Below are 24,588 nucleotides of genomic sequence, written 5' to 3' on the forward strand. Positions count from 1 at the left end.
AGGCAGCGTATATTATGTATACTGTTTCCCTCTGGCGGGATGACGGCGGTGATGTAATGGAGACAGCAGAGCCAGGAAACAATTTTGCGCATGCCTGCACTGTGACATAGGTGCATATGACTCAGCTGGTGGAATTCACAGCGCAGAAGCAGTCAAGTGGCCAAAGGCCACTAGTGGACCTTAAGTATTTTGCTTCTATTTTTTTAAATGCTGAGCTGATACAGCAGACAGATACTGTAGGCAGCGTATATTATGTATACTGTTTCTCTCTGGCGGGATGACGGCAGTGATGTAACGGAGACAGCAGAGCCAGGAAACAATTTTGCACACGCCTGCACTGTGACGTAGGTGCGTATGACTCAGCTAGTGGAATTTATAGCGCAGAAGCAGTCAAGTGGCCAAAGGCCACTAGTAGGCCTTAAGTATTTTGCTTCTATTTTTTTAAATGCTGAGCTGATACAGCAGACAGATACTGTAGGCAGCATATATTATGTATACTATTTCCCTCTGGCGGGATGACGGCGGTGATGTAACGGAGACAGCAGAGCCAGGAAACAATTTTGCGCAAGTCTGCTGTAACGCTTAGCTGCATATTAATTAGGACTACTACCCCCAGCAGACACGCAGTACACTGAAGATGGTCACAGGCAGCACAAATACAGTATTTTCCCCCAATTTTTTGGAAAAAGCCCACTGCCTATATAGCCTGTATATCTCTTTCCCTGTACCACTGTCCCTGCCTCACCATTACTGGCCCTATACTCTGTACAATGACTGCAGACTGAGGATGCAATGCTCTGCACGCCCGATAAACAAAAAAAAAAAAAAAAAGTGCAACACTGCTCACAGCAGCCTCAACAGTACTGCACACGGTCAGATGTGGCCCTAAGAAGGACCGTTGGGGTTCTTGAAGCCTAATATAACTCCTAACGCTCTCCCTATAGCAGCAGCAGCATCAGCAGCACTTTCCCTGATCTCTGTCAGAATGCATCTGTGGCGAGCCGCGGACGGGGCAGATTTTAATACTCGGGTGTCACCTGATCTCCCCAGCCACTCACTGCAGGGGGGTGGTATAGGGCTGGAACATCATAGGAGGAAGTTGTAATGCCTTCCCTGTCTTTCTATTGGCCAGAAAAGCGCGCTAACGTCTCAGAGATGAAAGTGAAAGTAACTCGAACATCGCGTGGTACTCGTCTCGAGTAACGAGCATCTCGAACACCCTAATACTCGAATGAGTATCAAGCTCGGACGAGTACGCTCGCTCATCTCTATTAATTATATTTCTTTGTTAAACTAATTATGTCATGCAAACGTGTAGAAGAGTTAGAAGTATGGTGGGGGGAGAAGAAAGGGGGGAAAAGGGGAAGGGAAAGATGTGGTAGAGGTAGGTGAGATGGACGGGGGGAGGGGGGTACAGTCTATATCTCTTGAAGGTAAAAACATGTTGTTAATAATCTTATGTTGTGGATGTACTGATGGTCACAGCTAGGGGTGTGTTCATGTTCAGGTTAGGGAGGGCCCCAGTTTCCAACCAGATCTTTAGGTCCTGGGAGAATCGGAACTGGTTCCAAATCATCCACATAGCAGCACACTTCTCATATCTTAGTTCGTCCCTGGCACAGGTCTCTGCCATATGTTTCAGGTGATCTAAGGTTTCCAGCCACATTAATCTAGAGGGGGGTGTCGTGGATTTCCACATCCTGGGGATTATCTGTCGCATAGCCATTATAAAAAATCTGAGTAGAGAGCGTTTGAAATGTGCCACTGATCCCGGGAACATGAATAATAATACTATTTCTGGTGTAAACTGTATCTGGTTTCTACAGACCGTAGCATATAGAATATTAATCTCCTGCCAGAGGGGGTAGATCCGAGGGCAGGACCACCAGAAGTGGACGAGTGTCCCCTTATCCGACAGGCATCTCCAGCAGGTATCCGGGTACTGGGGGAAGACCCTAGCCAGAGTCATCAGGGTCCGGTACCATCTTATTAGTATTTTGTAGTTTAGCTCTTGCATTTTACTGGAGATCGACATTTTGTGAGACAGGATGTATGATTTTGTCCAGGACTCCTCTGGGGGTGAGTGACCTAATTCTTGTTCCCAGAGCCTCTCTAAGTCCCTCCCACGACTGTGCGTGTCCCCTTCTAATAACATTTGATATAATGTCGAAATTGTATGTTGTTCTGGTGGAAGTGAGATGCATATTTCCTCAAAGGGGGTAATGGGACGAGTCAATTGTTAGGTGGTTCCCAGGGATCTAATATAGTGGCAAAGCTGTAGATACTGAAACCATGCCCCGGGTAGAGGCCTCCTGTCCCCAAGTAGGTCGTTTAGCGATTTGGGTCCCTCCACTGAGACCACGTCCTGGACCCTTAGGATTGTGTTTGGTGTGTTGTTTGTCAGTAGCGGATCTTTAAAGCAGGAGGGGAGCTGGGGGTTTCCCGTTAGTGGGGTAAGGGGGCCGGGTTTGTTGATCATTCCCTTTTTAGTCGCGTATTCTGACCAGGCCGATACCATGTTCTCTGTGAAGGGTGACAGTCCGAGTTCTCTATGTTTGTCTTTGCCTGGTAGCCATATAAGACCCATGCCCTTAAAGGGGGCTATTTCTTGTTCTGATTCCACCCAGGACCTCTGTGTTTCACTGTGGAGCAGGTCTAACATACGTTTAGTTAATGATGCTTTATGATACAAGGCTAGGTTTGGGATGCCCATTCCTCCCCTTTCTCTAGGTGCTTGAGGGCTTTCCAGTTGCGCCTTGGCTTACTATTCCCCCATATGAAGTTCATCATGGATCTCCTGGCCTTCAACAAGAATGACCCAGGCAGTTTAATGGGTACCGTCTGAAAAATGTTTATGAATCTCGGAAGGGCATTCATTTTAATAGTACTAATCCGTCCGAACCAGGACAGGGGAACCGTTTTCCATCTGTCAAAGTCCGCCTCCAGTTTGGCTAGTAGGGGTTTATAGTTCTTCAGGAAAAGTTGATCTAAGGGCGCCCACCCACTGGCGTTTTTTTTTCCCTGCGAAATTTGCAGCATTTTTTTTCTGCAGGGGTCTATGGGACTTGTAATGTTAAAATCGCGATCGCGCAAAATCGCAATTTACCGCGAATCGATCGCGATTTTAACATTACAAGTCCCATAGACCCCTGCAGAAAAAAAATGCTGCGAATTTCGCAGGGAAAAAAAAACGCCAGTGGGTGGGCGCCCTTAGTCTGATGTAATTGCTACCCCTAAGTATTTAATTTCATTTGATTTCCAGATGAAGGGGAGAGAGGGTTTCAGGGCAGCGACCTCTAGGTCTGCCAGGGTGATGTTTAGAATTACTGACTTGCTTAAATTCACTTTAAAGTTGGACAACCGACCGAACCGTTTGAATTCCTCCAGAATGGTAGGTAAGGCTATTCTGGGATTTGTGACATATAGTAGTAGGTCATCTGCATACAGAGCTGTTTTGTGTTCAGTTTTACCTATTTTGGTCCCTTGAATGGTGATGTTTGCTCGAAGAGCGTTCGCCAAGGTAGACAGGGGGCACCCTTGCCGCATACCGTTGCGGATCTGAATTGGATTTGACAACTGACCATTGACTCGGATGCGAGCTGAGGGATTTTGATATAGGGCCATTATCCGGTTTATGAATTTAGGACCGAAGCCCACAGTCCCTAGAACTGCCTCCAGGAACCCCCAGTTTACCCTATCAAAGGCTTTTTCCGCGTCTACCGAGAGGAGACAGAGGGGGTCCCCGGATTTACGCGCCCAAGACATGATGGCCAACGTCCTTATTGTGTTGTCCCCTGCCTCCCTCCCGGGGACAAATCCGACCTGATCCCTGTAGATAAGGGAAGGTATGTATGCCTGGAGACGTGTTGCTAGGATTTTTGAGAAGATTTTGGTGTCAATATTTAAAAGGGAAATTGGCCTATAGCTGGCGCAGGCTGACGGGTCTTTACCGGGTTTCGGAATTACCGTAATCACTGCTTGCAAGGCCTGAGTTGGGAAAGGGCAGGAGTCGGAGATGGAGTTGAACGTGTGGAGTAGTGCAGGGGCTAGGTGCTCTTCTAGCAGTTTATAAAATCGAGATGTGTACCCGTCTGGCCCCGGGCTCTTCCCTATCTTGAGAGACTTAATTGCCTCTTTCACTTCCTGGAGTGTGAAGTCCTCCTCTAATGTTGATTGATCTGAGTCCGAGATTCGGGTTGGGACAAAGTCATTCAAATATGAATCCCTCTCCCGCGTTACCTGTACCCCTCGCTTCTCATATCTGTCTGGTAGGTTGTACAAGTTGTGATAGTATTGTTGAAAGCTATGTATTATTTTTGAGTTCGTGTGGACCAATACTTCTTTTTGTGTCTGGATGGCAAAAACGTACGTTTGTGGTGATTTAGGGTTCAGTGCCTTAGCTAGTCCCTTGCCGCTTTTGTTTCCGTGTTCATAAAACCATCCCTTGGCTCTATCCCTTTGGCACAGTGAATTTTGGTCTAGGATATTTAGGATTTTGTTCCTGACTGCCGAGATTTCCGCTGCCCTGCTGGTAGATGACGAGGTTTTGTTGGCGTGTTCAAGTTGACCTAGGCGGGAAATTAAGTCCTCTAGTGCTTTGGATCTCTCTTTCTTTAAGCGTGCCCCGTGGGAAATAAAAATCCCCCTTAGAACACATTTGAGGGCTTCCCACTTTATGGGCGCAGGAGTAGGGTCCAGGGCGTGGTCTGTGTCGAAATTTTTTATCGCCTCTTGGATCGCCTGTAGGCATGAGGCATCATTCAGTAGGTTGTCGTTCAAGCGCCAACTGACGTTTGCTCGATCACCTTGGGTCCCTTTCAGTGATCCCCAAACCGGGGCATGGTCAGACCAAATAAGAGCGCCTATTGAGCTTGAGGGGTCACGGTCTAATAATTTATGAGAAACAAATAAATAGTCTAGGCGGTGATAGCAATTGTGGGATGGGGAGTAAAAACTATAGTCCCTTGTGCCTGGGTGTAGCGTCCGCCAGAAGTCAATCAGGCGGAGGCTTGCTAGTTCCCTACGGAATTTGCGGAGTGCTGTGTATGCAATGCAAGACTTACCCCCAGAGGAGTCGAGTTTGGGTTCCAGGCTGATGTTGAGATCGCCTCCCAGGATAATGTTGGTACCGTCCGCGAATGTCCTCAGGGCCCCCAGCATCCGGATCCCAAATCGTACCTGTGCCTGATTTGGGAAATAGGCGTTAGCTATAGTCATGATTTCGTTGTTTACTTGGATTTTTAGGAAGTTATAACGGCCCTCTGTGACCGTTAGTGATGAAATAAGTTTGTGGGGGAAGATTTTATGTATGGCTATTGATGTGCCTCCTGCCTTTTTGGTGGGGTGTGGGCTATGATACCAGGTGGTATAATTACGATTCTTACAACTAGGGATCTTGTCCGTTTGAAAGTGCGTTTCTTGGATGAGCGCAATCATCGTCCTGTGTTTGTGTAGGTGGTCTAGGATCTGCCCCCTCTTGGCAGGTTTGTTCAGTCCCCGTACATTATAGGTGCTGAAGGTGATATTGGCCATCATGTTTTCTTAGTGTGAAAGTCTTCTTCCAGACCGGTGTTGGAGGGAGGGGGGCGGGCAGGTGGAGAAAGGACAGAGGGAAAAAATAGAGTAGGGTAAAGTAAGTTCGTAAGAGGAGCCTCTATGCAGCATTAAACTGCTGCCTCAGTGTTGTGGTGAAGAGCTTAAACTCTTTGTGCGTCTATTCACCCTGGTGGAGAGTGGTGAGGTGCCCGTCGAGAACATGGTGGGGCCCCGCGTGCCCCACCCCCCTCAGGGTAAATGCAATCTGCTGAGGTCCCTGTCGGGATCTTTGCTTAAGTAACCTCCGGTGTCGGCATTCTATAAGTGCAAACAAGTTAGTTTACGGTATCTTCTAAAACATAGTTAACAAACTCAAACTTAAGCAGCGTATGTTTGAACAGAGTAGTTTGGGCTTCGTGACCATAATCAGGCAGTCGTGTGAGGGCCCATGGATATGTATTCTGATGCAGTCCTGGCAGGACAGGGGAATCTGAGTCTCTAGGTGTCAGCGTCTGGATTTCCCCGACGTTCCCGTCGCTGTTTGGAGGGTGCCAGTTGCCACTGCTCTTGAGCTGTATATGTGATGGGTACCGGAGATATTGGTCAGTCAGGTAGTTTAATCAATGGGAGCTGGAAAGTTCCTAAGAAGTTGGGCAAGCCCCACAACGTGCAGAAAGTGGCTGACCTCCCATCCTTTTTGTCAGTTAAGGCAAATGGGAAACCCCAGCGATATGCAATTCCGTTTTCTTTTAGTGCAGTTAACAGTGACTTCAGCGCCCCCCTGAGGCGCAACGTGTTGCGTGCTAAGTCCTGTAGCAGGATAAGCGGTCGGCCATTGTATGTAAGGTCTTTCTCTGGCTTTACGTAAAATACAGTCCTTGTCCTTGAAAAAGTGGATCCTGCATATTATGTCCCTTGGGCGGTTAGGGTCGGATACCCTGGGCCCCAGCGCCCTGTGGATCCTATCTATTATGATCGTTTTTTCGCGTGTACGCTCCAACAATTGTAGGAAGAAAGTTTTGGCCCATACCTCTAATTGATGTCCCTCAATCTCTTCCGTGACACGTCGTATGCGCAGGTTATTCCTCCTGTTTCTATTCTCGAGGTCGTCTAAGTGTGAGATAATATTGGCGATTTGATCGGATTGGTGTTGGATGACTTGTCTATGAGATTCCAAAATGGACGCCATGCCCTCCTGCGTCTCCTCAACTTGGAAGAGCCTGTGGCCCATGTGTTGTATATCTGCATGGATACGGTCTAGGGCCTGTCTGTTGGAAGTCTCAAATCTTGTAAATAACGCGTTCAGTTCGTTTTTCGTGGGGGTTGACATGATACGCGTTTCCCATGAACTGTCATCCTCCGCCACTATTGCCCTTTCCGGGGAGTTGCGTGCAGGGCTGCTGTGTGCACTTTTGTCAGGGGGAGTGGGCCAGCCTTGAGGTTCACTGCTCCCATCAGGGCTGAGGGATTGTGCTGCAGGGCTTAGTCCTCATTGTGTGGTGGGGGGGTTGTTTCCTCTTTTACTCACAGTTCTGGAGTATGCAGGTGTGCTCTCCTGGGTCTCCATGTCTGTGTTATCTTGCTCTGCTGCTCTGCTCTGCGGCCAGCTTCCTGGCTCAGCTTCTGTAGTTGCCATGGTTTCCCCCTGCCTAGTCCGTGCAGGCAGGCTGGTAGAGATGAAGGTCACTCGCTCTCTGCTAGGAGCCGGCGCCATCTTGGTTTTCCTTCCTCCTGCTTGTGAAGCGCCGATAAACTGCTCCATGGTCCCCTTCTTGTGGGTAAGTGCCGGTGCTTTTGTCTCCGCCGCTGTCTTCTTACCCATCCCGACCAGGGAGGGTACTTTATGCCGATTGAAGGAGGTTTCTTGCCGAGGGAGAGGTGCTGGAAGCGGGAGCCTGATTTTCCTGCGTCCTACCCGGTCATCTGCAGGCCACGCCCCCCACGATGCAATTTTTAAACACAAACGCTTTGCATCGCCTAAAAAAAGTTATAAAAAAAAAAAATCACACAATGGCGCGCACGATATCACGCTCACTGGTGTGAATGTAGCCTTACTGTACAGCGCATGTTACTAAAGACCGACAATGTTGGCCGTGATACAGCAGACTAGGAGTTACGGTGATCTTTGGCAGCCTACGACTTCCATACAGCCAAAGTTTTTTGTAATCACTTAAACAAACAATATCCTTCGACCTTACATGGTTACTTGACCTTGGGAATGGAGTGTTGAGCCGGCTGCACGGAGGTAGAGGTGATTTTCTCTGAAAGTAAATGACTGTCTTGGTAGTTTACGGCACGTGGCTGTTCATTTTCCATGTGTTGCTAGCGATGGTGATGGTATCTGGCCGGACTTCTAATAACTTCTGTGTTATAACGGTTGTTTAGCCTTCTGCACATAAAGCTTATTCATAGTACATTTATACCTAAATGGCCCATGTATCCGTTTTTCTAGAAGCTCTTTTCTCTTACCGTTTGTGAGTCCAGCCCTCTTTTGTCCCCATTTCACAAGGTTTCCATCCCTGTCAGTCTTCATAGCTGGAAACCAAAGATGTCTGTGTCCCAAATATTCACCCCTACAAGAGCCATCCAGATTCCATCTTGGTTTTAATCCCTATGCAGATACCAGCATGAAAGACAGAAACCAGGATGGAACCAGCACTGGAGAATAGAGCCTTATCAGCTCAGTTCCATAACGGGATGGACACAGTCATGAATAGTACTGTTGGGCACAAAAATTGCCCCTGATGATGCTTGTATAGGCGAAACATGTCAGGTTTTTTTTTTTTGTTTTAAATTAGGGTATCTGTCGCTCTCAGATTGGTTTAGGAACTGAGGTCTGCAGCTTGGTTGCATATGTGCTAGTTCCCTTTTTGTTCTATTTACTTATAGTGAACTGAGATTGTATATATCAGACCATTACTAATTTGCTGAAAAATAGTTTATAGTTGTTCTTAGGCGGCTCCCAACCCTTTAATTTTTAAAGCAATTGGCATTTTATTTAATAAAGGCTATATAATAGGAGACCATGGGACTTTTTGTTGCCCTTGGGTAATTTTTTGTGTCTAATAGTTACATGATGCCCAAAGATTATAATAATAATAATAATCTTTATTTATATAGTGCCAACACATTCTGCAAGGATTTATGACAGAAGCTGGAGACTGTGCAAAATGTTAAAAATTTCCTTAACGTTTCCACATATTACCGTTCTTCCAAATATGCATCTAAAACATCAAAGAACCTCAGTACCTTTTTTTGCTGACCTGCATTACCACTACATTCCAGTCAGCTTGAGACTTCCACATTGCAATTTAAAAAGGTCACCGGGCAGTGCAAAAACTACATCTCCCAGAATGCCCCACTGCCAGTTACTGACGAGTGCACATTCACAAGTGTACAAACTGTGTCGTCATTACAGGATGTGAAGGCATTGCGCATGCCCGACCAGTAAAACAGTGGAGCCTACAGGACGTAACCTCTGGATCCCAATGGAGAACTAAGGGGGTGGGGGGATCCACACGTAAAGCCATATCTCTGCAGCTTTGTAAGACAAGTTATAACATTATATTGCAAAAATTACGTTTTCACCTTATGAAGCTTATAACATTCCCATTGTCACTCATAGGCTGCCACTGTTAAAAAAAGAAAAATGTTAACCACACAGTATTACTTCTACATCATAGACATGAGTCTTCATAAACTGCCATGCAGCAAAGATAAGTACCAAGGTCCAATAACGCAAGTTCTAATAAAGCCATTGATGCAGCCAGATAATGTGGTAGAGTTAGGCTGTCTGTCCACGGGCGAGGTGTCATTGTGAGATCCATGGTGATAAATTGCACGGGCCATGCACAGGCGGCCTTAGGTGACTCTGGAATGTCCTAGATACTAAGGAAGCAAGATGCCACCCACCAAAATCATCAGTCAAACAGTTGATCTAATCACATGGCCCCCTGAAAACTCACGCAACAGAGCGCTATTGAGGTCAGGTGATTGGCTGATGAGTGCGTAGGCAAGCAGACACCACTCGATACAGGCTATAATTATTGACGTTCACTAATTTAAATGGTGTGTTGCCTCTCGTGGCAGGATAATGCTTGGCCGCACATACAAGGGTGTCACAGCAATGTCTCCTGGTCACTAGATTTATCACCAATAGAACATGTACAGGATCATCTGGGACGCAGACTTCAACAGCCTGTGAGTGTGCACAATCTAGAGGCTCAGTTATAGCAACAGTGGAGCAATAAGCTGCAGGATTCCACACGGAAGCTGTATGCCTCCATGCCCCCCATTTCACATCTTGTATCAAAGCTACAGGTGGTACAACAGGGTACTAGAGCCTCCATACCTGCCAGTATCACATCTTGTATGCAAGGTAGAGGCGGTACAACAGAGTACTAGAGCTTCCATGCACACTTGTATCACATCTTGTATCCGAGCTAGAGACAGTACAACAGGGTACTAGAGCCTCCATGCCTGCCCATATCACATCTTGTATCCAAGCTAGAGACAGTACAACAGGGTACTAGCCTCCATGTCCAGCCGTATTACATCTTGTATCCAAGCTAGAAGTAGTACGACAGGGTACTAGAGCCTCCATGCCTGTCCGTAACATATCTTGTATGCAAGGTAGAGGCAGTACAACAAGGTACTAGAGCCTCCATGTCTGCCCATATCACACCTTGCATCCAAGCTAGAGGCGGTACAACAGAGTACTAGAGCTTCCATGCACACTTGTATCACATCTTGTATCTGAGCTAGAGGCCGTACAACAGGGCACTAGAGCCTCAATGCCCACCCGTATCATATATTGCATCTCAGCTAGAGGCAGTATAAGAGGGTACTAGCTCCTCCATGCCTGTATGTACCACATCTTGTATCCAAGCTAGGGGCAGTACAACAGGGTACTAGAGCCTCCATGCTTGCCTGTATCACATCTCATATCCAAGCTAGAGGCGATACAACAGGGCACTAGAGCCTCCATGCCCGCCCGGATCACATCTTGTATCCAAACTAGAGGCGGTACAACAGGGCACTAGAGTCTCCATGCTCACCTGTATCACACCTTTATCCAAGCTAGAGGTGGTACAACAGGGTGCTAGAGTGTCCATGTGTTCCAACATCACATTTTGTATCCTAACTAGAGGTGGAACAACAGAGTACTAGAACCTCCATGCCCACCTGTATCACATCATGTATCCAAGCTAGAGGTTGTTCAACCAGGTACAAGAGCCTCCATGCCTGCTTGTATCACATCTTGTCTCCAAGCTAGAGTCGGTACAATAGGGTACTAAAGACTCCATGCCCGCCAGTATCAGATCTGGTATCCAAGCTAGAGGCAGTACAACTGGGTACTAGAGCCTCCATGCCCCCCATATCACATCTTGTATCCAAGCTAGAGGTGGTACAACAGCGCACTAGAGCCTCCATGCCCACCCGTATGACATCTTGTATCCAAGCTAGATGCAGTGCAACAGGGTACTAGAGCCTCCATACCTGCCTGTATCACCTCTTGTATTCAAGCCAGAGGCGGTACAAGAGGGTACCAGAGCCTCCATGCCTGACTGTATCACATCTTGTATCTAAGCTAGAGGTGGTACAACAGGGTACTAGGACTTCCCTACAAGGGACTGTTCTCCACAAAAAAAATGTACTTTTGCTCTGCTATTGTAATCACTTACTTATAACAATGTCACAATCACACAGAGAAAGTTTGATTCCTCTCACAACTTCTAAGGCCCCTGCACACAGGCGGAATTTCCGTCCATGCCTGCCTGCATAGGATTGCATTAAAAAACGCAATCCTAGGGAGACGGCCACGATTTGTCTGTGTGAAATCACACGCGGAAAAAAAATCGTGGCATGTTCTATTACTTTGCGGGTCTCGCAGAGGCCCGCACAGAAATGTCAGTGGTGACAGGCCGGCTCCTCTCTGCATATTCGCCAGCTGGCCGTCAGCCGGCACACAGCGCAGAGAAGAGACGCCAGGAGCAGGTAAGCCGCCGGCCTCTGTGAGGATCCAACGCGGCCATCTGCAGGTGGCCTAAGGGAGAGAATTTACCGACAATAGGTATATATATCTATATATATATATATACACATACATATATATACACTCCTTCTAGTGGAGGGAGGTTACTGACAATGAGTGTACATGAGTGATATTATTCTAAGCCTTCTCATCTTCTGTCAAGAGTTTTTTAAAAAGAGGGCAGGGTGCCTATAAGGGCTCTTACACACCTGTGTTTTTTTAATGCCTTTGTCAATGGGACTTTCTAATGTTAAAAACGGATCACACGGGGGGCGTGCCCAGCAGCCATGCTGTGAGGACGCACAAAGCTTGAGATCCGTGGTAATCCCCATCATCCTGAACCCATCCTGACTGCCCAACCTTCCTAACCTGCCCTACCGCAACTGGACTACAAGTGACTGCCCCCGGCGAGGCAGAGAGAGCTTCGGAGATCATCTGACGGAGGTACTCACCGACCCCAACTTCAGGCCTACTCTCCAGGCGCCCGCGCTGAGACTTCCGGCCAGGAGAGGCGGTGGGAACTCCACGACCCTCCCGCTCAAAGACGATCCGGCAAGACGGCGGGACCCTCTGAAGGCGGAAGCAGCGAGAGGCGAGACCCGGGAGGTGACACCAGTCGGCGGAGATCCCGGTGAGGTTGCGGCGCCCTGGGCGTAGCCATCTGGCGGCCCCCTGCGGCACGAGAGAGAAGGAGAGGAGGCTGAGGCAGAGCAGACTCCCGCTGGACAGTGCTGTACTCTGGACCTGACACCCCCGCTGTAGCCCCCCTAAAGACTTTTCCATCATACCGGTAAGGGGCGGCAGGGTGCCGGGGAAGAGAGGGGGGAAACCCCCGAGCGTGCCACGGATTTGCCCCTTAGGGACATTATGCATAACACACAGGAGGCCCACTGAACAGGCTCCCCCTCTCACTCAGTAAACACTCCAGGGGCAAAATCTGGCAGGTGCGCACCAACTACCCCACAGAGACAATACCCTTAAGCGGCTGCGTAGCCCACAAGCGGCACCCACCCTATAAGCAACATCGCCCCCAACACAGGGAGACAGGTGACAACCCCCATGTTCGGGGGCCTGCTGCCTAGATTGGGCACATTCCATTTGCAGATCCAGACGCAGTGAGGGACAGTCCCTGCTGCTCACACTATTTCACCCACTTCTCTTTAACTAAAAATATTGGAGGCCGACCGACGGCGGTCCGGCATATCACCAAATTGTGACATCAGACTGGTGGACTCTATGACTACTATAAATCTCTACTTTGGATGAATAGCAGTAGTTGCACCAATTAAACTCTGGCTACTGAAAATCTGATTTTTGTGACTCACCACAGCCCTCTATTGCGAGCCTGACTGCAACAAACAATAAACGTCGACCTTACTCCGACTGATAGAGTGTTAAGTCGAGCAATTCAGAAATTTCCATATCCTAAAACCTTTTCTCTCTCCGAAACAGAACGTACCTATACATCTCAAACCTCCATCTAAAAGAAGATCCCCTGTTGATCTCTTAGCCTATAAAGACCGCAAACATACCACCGCCGCCCTCCTCCCGCAGGCAGCACAGCCGCAGGTCCTCCAAGATGAGCCGTAGCATCCCCTCCACCGATAACAGAGCGTCTTAAGGCCTTCGTACTTGAGTCAGTGCCTGATACCTCGCATCAACCATCTAGACCAGATAACCACTGGGACCGAGTGGCAGGGCGTGAGTATATCCTACTGCAAGCCGACAATTCATTATATGAAACATCCAGCAGCAACTTAAGGTGAGATGCTATTTTCAATTTAAATAGAGCAGATATAGAAGCAGGGGGAGCGTCGGGGTCAGCCCTAACCGCGGAGGCGGAACAGGAGCCAACACTGGGACAGGTCACAGCGCAACTCCTGGAAGCCATACACTCCGGCACCACTTCTTAACTTGGAAAATTGAGGAGGTTAAGCAGAAGCAGAGTGGGAGAGGCAGAGACACGCATATCCCAGCTCGAGAACACTGTGGCTCCAATACCTGACAAAATCGCACAATTTGATAGGGCTGTGAATGCCTGGGCCCAGCGCGCAGATGACCTCGAAAATAGACTGAGGGTCAAGACCCTTGCTCCTTCATGGAAACTTGGCTAAAAGACCTTTTGCCAGAGGCTAAATTTACTGCAGCCTTTGCCGTTGAGTGGGCCCACCGGGTCCCGGGCTGCTCTTTGCCTCCAGGCGCACCCCCAAGACCGATGCTGGCAAGACTCCTCAGCAGCAAAGACAGGGATATAGCCCTCCAGGCAGCTAGGCATGTGCAGACTCTCCAATACCAGAATGCTAATATCTCTCTTTTTACAGACTTTTCTGCTGCTCTTCAGAAAACCAGAGCATCCTTCGTGGCTGTCAAACGTCAACTGAGAGAGGCCTCCATACCATACTCCATGTAACCAGCCAGACTTCGCGTGGTCCACAATGAACGAGCCTCTTTTTTCTCCACCCCAGAGGAGGCCAAGGACTGACTCAATTGCATACCAAGATCACCCAGACATCAGTGATCTTCTGACAAGTCTACCTGGGAGGAGGAGAGAGGAAAGATTTGGACAGCTGATCTCGGTCAGTTTAACATCTCCAGCGATATTTAAGTCCGCATTTATATATACTTAAATGTGCCCTCCCCCCTGCTTCCCTTCTTTTCTTCTCCACTGTCCCTCTGTCTCCCTCCATGACATTCTCCAATACAGTATGCCTATCGCTTCTTTTGCTGGATGGTTCTGGGGGGGGGGGGGGGGGGGGGGATGGGGGATACATAGAATTTGCTACATACTACTTGTAATTTATGGTTGTTTTAAACATATATAAAACCTTTTGTTGGGCAGGAAAACCTATGTACCAGTGATGATGGGGTCCCAGAGTTCTAAACAGATTTAATCTGTTTGACTGTGCCTGGATTTGCCACCATAGTGTAGGTGCACAGTCTTTCCCGTCACCACATGCACGTTCGTGTTACGTTAATGGTTATAATGTTTGTTACACCTAGACAAATCTCTACTGATGTAACTATAAATGCAACTTGTTGGATATGCTCTTGCAGTACAATGTTCACGGACAGTTTAAATCATGATCAAAAGTTACAATTTCTGACCATTGTTCGGGAGGTGTTGATAGTGGGTCTTGCGCAGGGCGGCCTACCCCGATTGGGGGTACCCCCCTACATATATATAGAAACAGTGAAGTTAAATGGCCAACATAAACATACTCTCTTGAAATATGCGGGGGATGGGTGCTCCCAGAAAATGGTCCATGATTTTCTCATATATCAGAAATTATAACCCACACATAGTATGTCTCCAAGAGACGCATATGATATCAGAGAAGGTCAAGCAGCTACAGAAACCATTGGTCCAATGGTCTTCACATTCTACATATTCATCATATGCCAGAGGAGTATCAATTCTAATCCACAAACGGCTAAGATGGGAGCCGGGACGTACGGTCAGGGACCCGGAGGGCAGGTTCATCTTTATCCAAGCATGGATAGACTCTCTCCCCTATGTACTTGTGGGAATATACCTCCCCCCACCGGCCAACATAGCAATCCTTCATCAGGCGGCCCAATTTGCCTCCCAATACCCTAATGTCTCCATAATATGCATGCGCGACCTGAATCTAGTACTAAATTGCCCGATGGACAGGTTCGGTGTCCCGCAGGCCCACCCAGCTCAGGTTAACCCCATGCCTCTGGCGCTATTCTTACAGGAAGTCGGCTGGAGAGACATATGGAGAGTTAGATGGCGGCAGCTCACGAGTATTCATGTCACTCTATTGGCAGGAACGCCCTCTCCTGAATAGATTATTGTCTCGGGAACGCTAGACTATGTACTGCAATAACTCACATTGAATACCTCCCCAGGGGCATATCAGACCATTCCCCCTTACGTGTGGAAATTTCCACACCAGATACATCTACTCATAGACATAACTGGCGAGTACATCCATTCTGGCTGAGCCTGTTCGGCACAAATGATAGGATCCATGACCAGCTCGCTACCTTTCTAGAACTAAACCATCCAGATGCTGAATCGATGATGCTCTGGGAGACACTAAAGACCTTTTTACGAGGGGCCTTAAAATCATCTACTTCTTATATAAAAAAATAATCCTCCATTCTGGAACGTGAGATGGTGTCCCAGTACACACGCCTAGAGGCAACCTACATCGCGGACCTGTCCGACGAACATAGAGGGCAGTGGTTGAGACATGGAAGACAATACCTGAGCCACCTACAAGAAAAAGCTCGTAGAGCTTCCTTCTTCGTAAAACAACAATTCTATGAACTTGGCAACCAATCCAGCAGCTTACTAGCCCACTTGGTACTCTAAAACTCGGCATTGCCGTCGATACTCCGTGTCGCGTCTGAAACAGGCGAGATTCTTCATGATAAGATATCAATGGGAGCGCGATTTCAACGCTTCTATAGTGAGCTGTATGCTACTGGATTCCACGCCATGCACCAAGAACTCGAGAGCTTCCTATCAAATCTCATTTTCCCTACACTTACCCCCGACTAACAGATGTTAATAGATGCCCCATTTACATTGACTGAACTTTCGGAGGCCCTCGGGGAGGTGTCCAACGGCAAAGCCCCAGGCCCGGACGGCCTGCCAATTGAAGTTTACAAAAAATGTCAAGAGATTCTTCCTACATTACTAGCGACCTATAACGCATCCTTTAATGATAAATCATTGTCCCTATCCTTCTATGAGGCCACTATCATCCTCATCCTGAAGCCAGGAAAAGATGCGCTTGATTGCGGTTCCTACAGGCCCATCTCCCTCCTCAATTCGGATTATAAACTCCTAACTAAAATGCTAGTCCGACGCCTCAATAATATCATCCTAGATCTAATACATCCAGACCAAACTGGATTTATGCAAATCTATGAGAGAAAACCTACGACTGGTCCAGGTAGTAGCACAAATTGGGTCAGAGAAGAAAGCGGATTGGGCTCTGGCCTCTCTGGACGCTGCTAAAGCTTTTGACTCTGTTGAATGGCCCTTCCTGCTCCAGGTGCTGAAGAGATTTGGGTTTTGAAACATATTCATCCAATGGGTCTCCCTAATATACAAAACACCTGTAGCGGCAATCTCGGTGAATGGCACCTGTTCACCGTACTTCCCTCTGTCTAGGGGCACGAGACAGGGATGCCCTCTCTCCCCACTTCTCTTCGCCCTGTCCATGGAACCGCTGTCTGTTATGCTCCAGACGTGACTAATTTACTGTGGGATCGTGATAGGGGATCGGGAGGATCGTGTGGCGCTATATACCGATGGGTCTGCACATCAATTGGTCAAAATCCGCGCTAATGCCAGTCTCTGTACAGAACCCCCTGCGGCTCGCGGACTTACTCTGCGATTTACAAGTCTCTAATGACTTTAAATATCTGGGAATCCAGATTACTAACACAACGGGCCAAACTTTAGATTTAAACATATTTCCTTTGGTCGACCTTTATAGGTCTAAATTCAAAGTCTGGGGATCGTTGCCTCTATCGGTTGTAGGCTGCATTAACCTAATTAAAATGATAGTCCTACCTAAGTGTCTCTACACCCTACAGAACATCTCCGTACCTGTGCCGATGAAATTTTTCTGGACTATGAACTCTCTTATGTCCTCTTTCATATGGGGAAGCTCCCGCCCAAAACTCAAACTATCTACACTCCAGAGACCCAAGGACAGCGCCGGATTGGCACTCCCAGACCTATTTCTATATTATATAGCCGGTCAAATGCTCCATTTAAAATGTTGGTTGAGTGATGGCCCACTACCTAATTCAGAAGCCCATCTGGCCCAGTCCTTGAACATTTCCTGTCTCTAGCCGAAGCTGGAGTTCCCCACCTCCGTGAGGGGTGGGATATTGCCCATCCACAGACTGGCTATGCGAGTCTGGCGTCAGGCTAGAGAGGTGAGTGGGTTCTCTGATGTCGCCGCAGACATGCCTCTGTGGAGAAACCCTGGGCTGAGGGAACTACAGTTATTGGATGACCTGGAGATATTGGAACAGTATGGGATTACTCGTTTAGGCAATCTGTACAACTCTAACATTCTATTATCCTTTGTGCAGCTGCAGAATCAATACCAATTACCCCAAACCCACTTTTATAAATTGCAGATCCGACACGCGCTCCAGACACAATTCCCACCCGTGAGTAACACCATATCCCACTATCCACTAATAGGAATACTACGATCACAAGGCCCCCGGGGACTCGTCTCAATATTATATTCTCACTTAACAACCTCAAAAGCCACACGAGAAATTCCCGCTGCCCTAATTAAAATTCCCTAATTCCATGATTGACAGAAGAAACATTTCAAGAAGTACTGGAATCGCCATTACTTGTCTCGCCCTCAGCAAACAATAAAATGACTCAATTATACATAGTCCATCAATGCTATCTCACCCCGGCGAGACTATACAAGAGGGGCAGGATTCCATCCACTAGCTGTATCAGATGCACATGCACATATGCTGACTTCTGGCACATGATTTGGGACTGCCCGTCGATCAGGTCATACTGGGATGAGGTTACAGACTTGCTGTCCACGGTCCTGGACGTCCCGGTTCCCATCACCCTGGAAATTTGCCTTTTTGGTATCCTAGATGCTGAGCAATGGCAACACTGCGACAGAATCTTCTTACGAGAAGTTTTATTCCTAGCTAGAAAGGTTATCGCACTGAGGTGGATGGACCAAAGGGGCCCGACCCTGGCAATATGGAGAAAAATCACTAACCTAACCATACCTTATAACAATCTAGTATACAAGGCACGTAAATGTCCAGACAAATTTCAAAAAGTGTGGGGCCGATGGTGCGATTCATCGCTGACCTTGTTCCCTCCGCAACCGCTCACCTTGGCCCTATCCGCACTACATAGACGACACTAAGAGCCTGCGACCGCTGGCCGGACTGGGGGAGCCTGATTCCTGCGAGTGGCTAACCACCCAGAGTACCACACTAAAGAGTACCCTGACGACCCTACCTCCTACTATGGTCTACTCTTCCTACAGACGTACTTACACACAAATTTACATATATATATATATACACGCTTGCTCCCACAACAGATATATCTCCCTTACTATACTCTTTAACACTATTATCCTTTCTCTATAAGCCCTTACCATCTCGTCCTACTTTTCCCTCTTCTTTCCTCTCCTCCTATCCATAAATTGTACCAGATTGTGTAAACATTGTAAACTGTAAGGTCGATTGACCCTCAATTTGCATACATGACTCTGTACTGCAAAAGTTTTTTTTCTTCTTGACATGTTGTTTACTTGTCAATAAAACGAGTTAAAAAAATAAAAATGCATCGCACAAAAATCGCAAAGCACAAACTTGCGATGCGTTTTTAACATTAGAAAGTCCCATTGACATTCACCTTAAAAAAAAATTAACGATATAGCAGCGATCGATTTGTCCTCTGATCGTCCTCAAAACTGCGATTGAACTGTGTATAATGGTATAGCCCACAGTGTATCTAACAAGCATTGCGGTACTGAACCTTAAAAATAAATAAATATAATGAAACTGTTGAAGTGGAAATGTAACAAGTTGTGACAAAGCATTAATTCTTCATGTGACTTATTAGCATAATTTATGTCAGGCTGAAGAAAACGACAAAACAGCAAGTACTTATGAAAGGAAGAGGCAAAGATGTAAAGATACAGAGGGATAACTGTGGGTTTACTTCTAGACATTCTGGTCTGTGCCCCCTCCCATGGCAGGCTCTGGGCACCTCCTTTTCCTTTCTCACACCTCTTATAAGTAGCTGCTCCTAACTCAAGAAGTTAAGGAATTAACCCTGTAGCAAATAACGGGAGGAGAGAGAGGTAACAAGACACATCCAGCGCAGCAGAGCTGAGACAGTGAGTGCAGGTAGGATAATAAGGAGCAGGTGCAGTCTGAGAAGGAAGAACAAGTAGAGTTTACACAACTGAGAGATATCTGGAGATCAGTGACGTTTACTAAGTAGGAGAGAAGGGAAAGAAAGACTCCAACTACCTGCCTGGTCTCCTCACCTCCAAGATACTACCAAAGTCTAATGACTCCAGTAGGACATATCACCAGACCTGCCTTCACCTTCTGAGACTGGAACAATTCCCTGTCCTAGGGGATCTGGGAGAGTGAGGATGTGGTGGGATGAGAACCTTCTCACCCTCTTCAGGAGGAACCTGCAGCCCACTATCACTTACTGGAGCGTATTCTTCAGCTTTGGACTGTGCATTGCGTTTTTGGGGCCCACACTGCTGGATCTAAGATGCCAGACACACAGCAGCCTGCAGGATATTACTTGGGTCTTCTTTTCGCAACAGTTCTGCCTCCTTGTTGGAAGCACTGTAGGAGGAACCTTCAAAAAGTCGTGAGTACCTTGTAAGAGTGTGCCAAGTGCTTTGATTTGTAGTTGTAGTCTTGAGGGCAAATGTTCAGAAATATCTATTTCATATCTATCCCCTGAAAAATGTGTAAAGAACTATATTATTTCACTTTGGGAACTTTGCCTGTTGCGCTATTATGTGGCACAAAAAACTTCTGTGCGATTTGTACTGCCCCGTTTCCTCGTTGGTTCTGCCAGTCACTGATGAGATTGGCAAGGGGAGGCAGAGTGAGATGGCAGAAGGCCTCCTCTCATGCAGCAGACCTGTCCTTGTAATATACTGCAGTGTAGTATGATGACAGATCAGCAATAAAAGCATCATTTAATATTAATCCAATATATTAAAAAACATATATTGAGGCAAATGTAAAAAAGAAAAACCTGTTGGTAAATAGTAATGAATATTCACATCTCTGGACACTGATATGTACCATATGTATATGGGTCTACCAAGACGTTATTAAAGACCTTTTCTAAGGTAACTTTTTTTTTTTTTTTTTTTGTAAACAGCAGTCAAACCTGAAAAATAATAAAAGACCCTGACCTCAGGGGCTCCAGACCCTGCCGCTCCAACGCTGCATTTCCCGTTCTCCCTGCCAGCTGTTTGTAAGCTGCAGTTAGTGGCATTGCATATACTAGCTGACCACTTCAGCTAAACACAGGTCTCAGCAGTGCACTCTGATTGGCTGCAGTGGTCAGTCTGTATGTGAAATATTACCGACTACAGATTGTAAGCTGTAGTGTTTTGTTTTTTTCTATTGCCGCAGTCCCACTCGGGTCCCTGCGTTTGTTGTGACAGCCACCATCACCAGAAGTCATGTGATAATTACAGGCAATCAGAGGCTGCAAACACACAGGCATGCTCCCATTGATTTCAATAGCCAATTAGGTTTAATATGGGCTAATTGGTGTCTAATCCACACCAAAATAAGAAATAAAAAACACGTGACCGAACATATGGAAATCAATGGGTTCCTTTCACTGCGTATTGTGCACCCAAATTTTGCATGCGTAACACTCGGTGCAAATACATTTGAGTGAAAGTGGCCTTAGGCTAACTTTACATAGGCAAGAGAGTATTTACATGTGCATTTGCGCTATAGGTGTTGTGTTTTTGTGTGTGTGTGTGTGTGCTCTGCATATTGGCGCACATGAAAATACACGCAAGCATGCTGCCATTGACTTCAATGGGCAATTAAGTTTAATATGTCCATATTTTTTGCGCGTGTGAAGTGCATACGCAAAGTCACCTCATGTGAACTATCCCATTGAAATAAATAAAAGCCAGCAAAGTAAATACAATATTTATAGGGCTTTTCATATTTCTCTATAGAGGTACAACTAACATATTTTTTTTTAAATTTTTTGGCCGCTTACAAAGTGACAAAAGAAGTGACCTCAGCCTTGGGGTGTGTTCACATGCTGTAGAAAATCGGGTGCAGATTTGGCGAGGATCAATTTCAAAAGTTACATGTGCTCTTACAGCATGAAGTATATTACGCACTTTCTTACAAATGTAAGGCCTATGGAGAAATGTATCTGCTTATCAGGTCTTGGGCTACACGGAGACATATGTCATGTGACATCAATTCTCTGGAAAGTCATGCAACAAAAAAACGTGCAAGTTGTCTGCAACTTGTTGTCGCACAAATGTTTCAGCACTGGAAGTTCGCTGGTAAATGGCCAAATTGCAGACAGGTTGCAGGTAAGTTGCAGTCACATGCAGCTAAAAGCCCATTTAGATAACAATTCTTGCTCAAAATTTGCTCAAAGCCATCTTTTGATAACCATTGTATTTAAATGCATGGCCATCGTGCAGTTTTCGTGCACGACTCATTCTAGTTTTCTAGAATTAAGCTATGAAGTCTTATCAGAGGTGGAGGCTGTTATCACAGTCGGCAGTGCTGATAAGATTTTTTTATAGCCTGTGTCCTGCTGGTAGTTCACGCCGGGAAGCGAGCTGTAAGCACCAGAGAACAATGCAGCTGTTTTCTTAAGTAAAACAGCTGTATTGTTCGCCAAGTGATAGCAGTGGTGTCTCGCTCTACCTGTATAGCTCTTTAGTAGCTAGTTAGCTACTATAGACTATGCAAAGATGATCGCTCAAAATTGTCACTCAAACTGTCGTTTGATCGATCATGTTTCAGTGTGAATGGGGTCTTAGGCCTCCTTCCCACGAGCGTGACGGGGTCCGCCGCGTAATATTACGCAGTGAAGCCCGTCACGGCGCCCCCCAGAGCCCCTATACTTACCTGCGGGAGATAGCGTGAAATCGCTTCCCCGCCCACCACCGCCGCGTCACCGCCCGTCACCGCCGCGTCACCGAGCGTGTCACGTGACGCGGCCGGCCGTGTCACGTGACGCGGCCGGCCGCGTCATTTGGCGTCAGATGACGCGCGGCGGTGGGCGGGAAAGCGTTTTTTCACGCTATCTCCCGCTGGTTACAGCGGGAGATAGCGTGAACGGACGGCTTCCATTGACTGCAATGGAAGCCGTCAGTGCGTACAGCCCGTCCTCACCCGCAGAAAATAGAGCATGCTGCGGGTGAGGACGGGAGAAATCGCGGTGCGTAATTCCGCGCTGGAATTACGCATCGTGAGCATTGTGCTATTAGGTTCAATAGAACCTAATAGCTGCGGGCAACGCAGCGGATTTTCGCCGCGAATTACGCGGCGGAAATCCGTTCGTGGGAAGGAGGCCTTACACTGATAAGTATGATGGAGAAGCCACTTGCAACCAAAATTCAACTGATTTATTTAGATTTTCTGCAACTGTCATGACATAATCACATTAAGTCACAGGCTGCAGCACAACCCCACTGAGAGTCATTAGATGTGACGTCACACGCCACAATGCGATCTACATGTAGGGCGACACAGGTTTCCATGTAGCACTAGTCTTAGGGCTTATTCACATGACCGTATATAGGCAGCTATTTAGCTGTGTCCAAAAACCGGGCAAAAATCGCGGCCATCTGAAGCTTTGGATTGCAATGTGTTCTATTTTGGCTGTCTAAAAAAAAAAAATTGCACAGGCAAAAATAGTACATCAGTGACTATTTTCGGTCTCGGATTTTATGCGGCGTGTGAAAAGATAGGAAAAGTTCAGGCAAGACCTAACATATGCTGGAAGCTCCCATAGACTTTTATGGGAGATGGAAAAAAAGGGAGGGGAAGGGAGTTTAGTTGCATCTGGTGCTCGGAAAAGAAGACACTGGCTCTGTTTAAGCATTTGCAATCATTCTGAGGATTTCTGCCAGTCAGGATTTCCGCTCTGCAGCGTGTTTTGTTTTGTTTTTTTGCTGATACGCTGCAGCCGGCTGTGTGAACAGCAGAAAATGCACGGCTAAAGATCGAGACTCGATCATGGCAATTTTACAGTGCGTAAGGGCGACTGTACAAAACGCATGCGGTCGTATGAAGCTGCCCTTCAAGGCAGGATATTTTCACACGGGATTTGTGCATTGCGAAATGCACAAATCTCGCATAAATATGAAAAACATTCTTTTTAATGGGATCATACGTGAGCGATTTTTTTATTTTTTTTATTTTTTTTTTATTTTTTCTTCTCCCCCGCATCACATCGCACCACACAAACCTTTGGCCGTGCCCTCGCATCGCCCATTGTTTTTAATGAAAAAACAATGGGAGAAACTCTGTGATCCTCCCCCACAGTTGACAGCTGCAGCAGAGAATTACTACTTCCCCAGAGTGATGCAAGGCAGTTTTGATATAAAAACACATCACATCCGAAATGATATTGTGCTCACCTGTGTGAAGTTTGCCTAAGGCCCTCCTTTACACGAGTCATTTTAGCGCTCCGGTAGCTGCACTAAAAAATCACATCTAACAGAGGTCAAAATCGCATGGCTATTCGTGATTTTTCAATATTCCTCAGCTGACAGAACTACCTAAATCACTTTAAATGCCTCACCTGTCAGTATGTAGCAGCGCTAGCCGGTGTTAAACTTCTAGCCCTTCCCTTTTTCGGACGGCTGCCATAGACCCCCACAGGAGTCTATAGAGCCTCCTGTGTTGTGCTGTCAAAAGATTGGACAAAACCTATCTTTTTGTCGCAAAAGAAAATCGGGTGTTGAAATAACACGCCCTTGTTCTATCTTTTTTTTTTTTTTTTTTTTTTTATTCCGCGCCAAAAAATCGTTCATCCTAAGGAGCCCACAGGAAACCATTGGTTCTAATAGACGCAATTTTTTGATGCGCCTACCTTGCGTAAAAATGACGCTCGCGTGAAAGAGGCCTAAGAGAGCACTTTGGAATTGGCTGGATTTCTGCATTCATTACTAATGATATGTGGTCTGATTATTATCTCAATCGCAATTATAGGCAAACAATTAAACATAACTAATAGCACATAAACAGTTGTATCATTCATGTCTCTAATTTGGCACAGTAAACATGTACTGTACAGGATAAAAAAAGTGAACTTCTGAATTTAATATTTCCTGTAGCTGCAAATAAGATTTGAACAACAAATTTGCACACTTGCAAATGTGTTGAGTTCATCAATATTTCTGGGATGCCTTATAAGCACAGCCCGCTTCAGGTCATGCACACATCACTTCGATAGTGTTAAGGTCAGGACTCTGACATGTCTATTC

The 24,588-nt window shown here is 46.7% G+C and overlaps 1 protein-coding gene across 1 annotated transcript in view; it reads left to right on the top strand.

The window, feature by feature from the left end:
* The first annotated feature begins 19,381 nt into the window (after positions 1 to 19,381).
* The window catches only part of MFSD4A (major facilitator superfamily domain containing 4A), a 79,949-nt gene continuing 74,742 nt past the window's right edge, over positions 19,382 to 24,588 (top strand). The window contains exon 1 of the mRNA XM_066600172.1: positions 19,382 to 19,955. Within this exon, the coding sequence (XP_066456269.1) occupies positions 19,726 to 19,955 (230 nt within the window). The 5' untranslated portion in view covers positions 19,382 to 19,725. The remainder of the gene's footprint in view (positions 19,956 to 24,588) is intronic.

This window comes from Eleutherodactylus coqui, chromosome 4 (assembly GCF_035609145.1).
Source record: "Eleutherodactylus coqui strain aEleCoq1 chromosome 4, aEleCoq1.hap1, whole genome shotgun sequence".
NCBI classification, from domain to species: domain Eukaryota; kingdom Metazoa; phylum Chordata; class Amphibia; order Anura; family Eleutherodactylidae; genus Eleutherodactylus; species Eleutherodactylus coqui.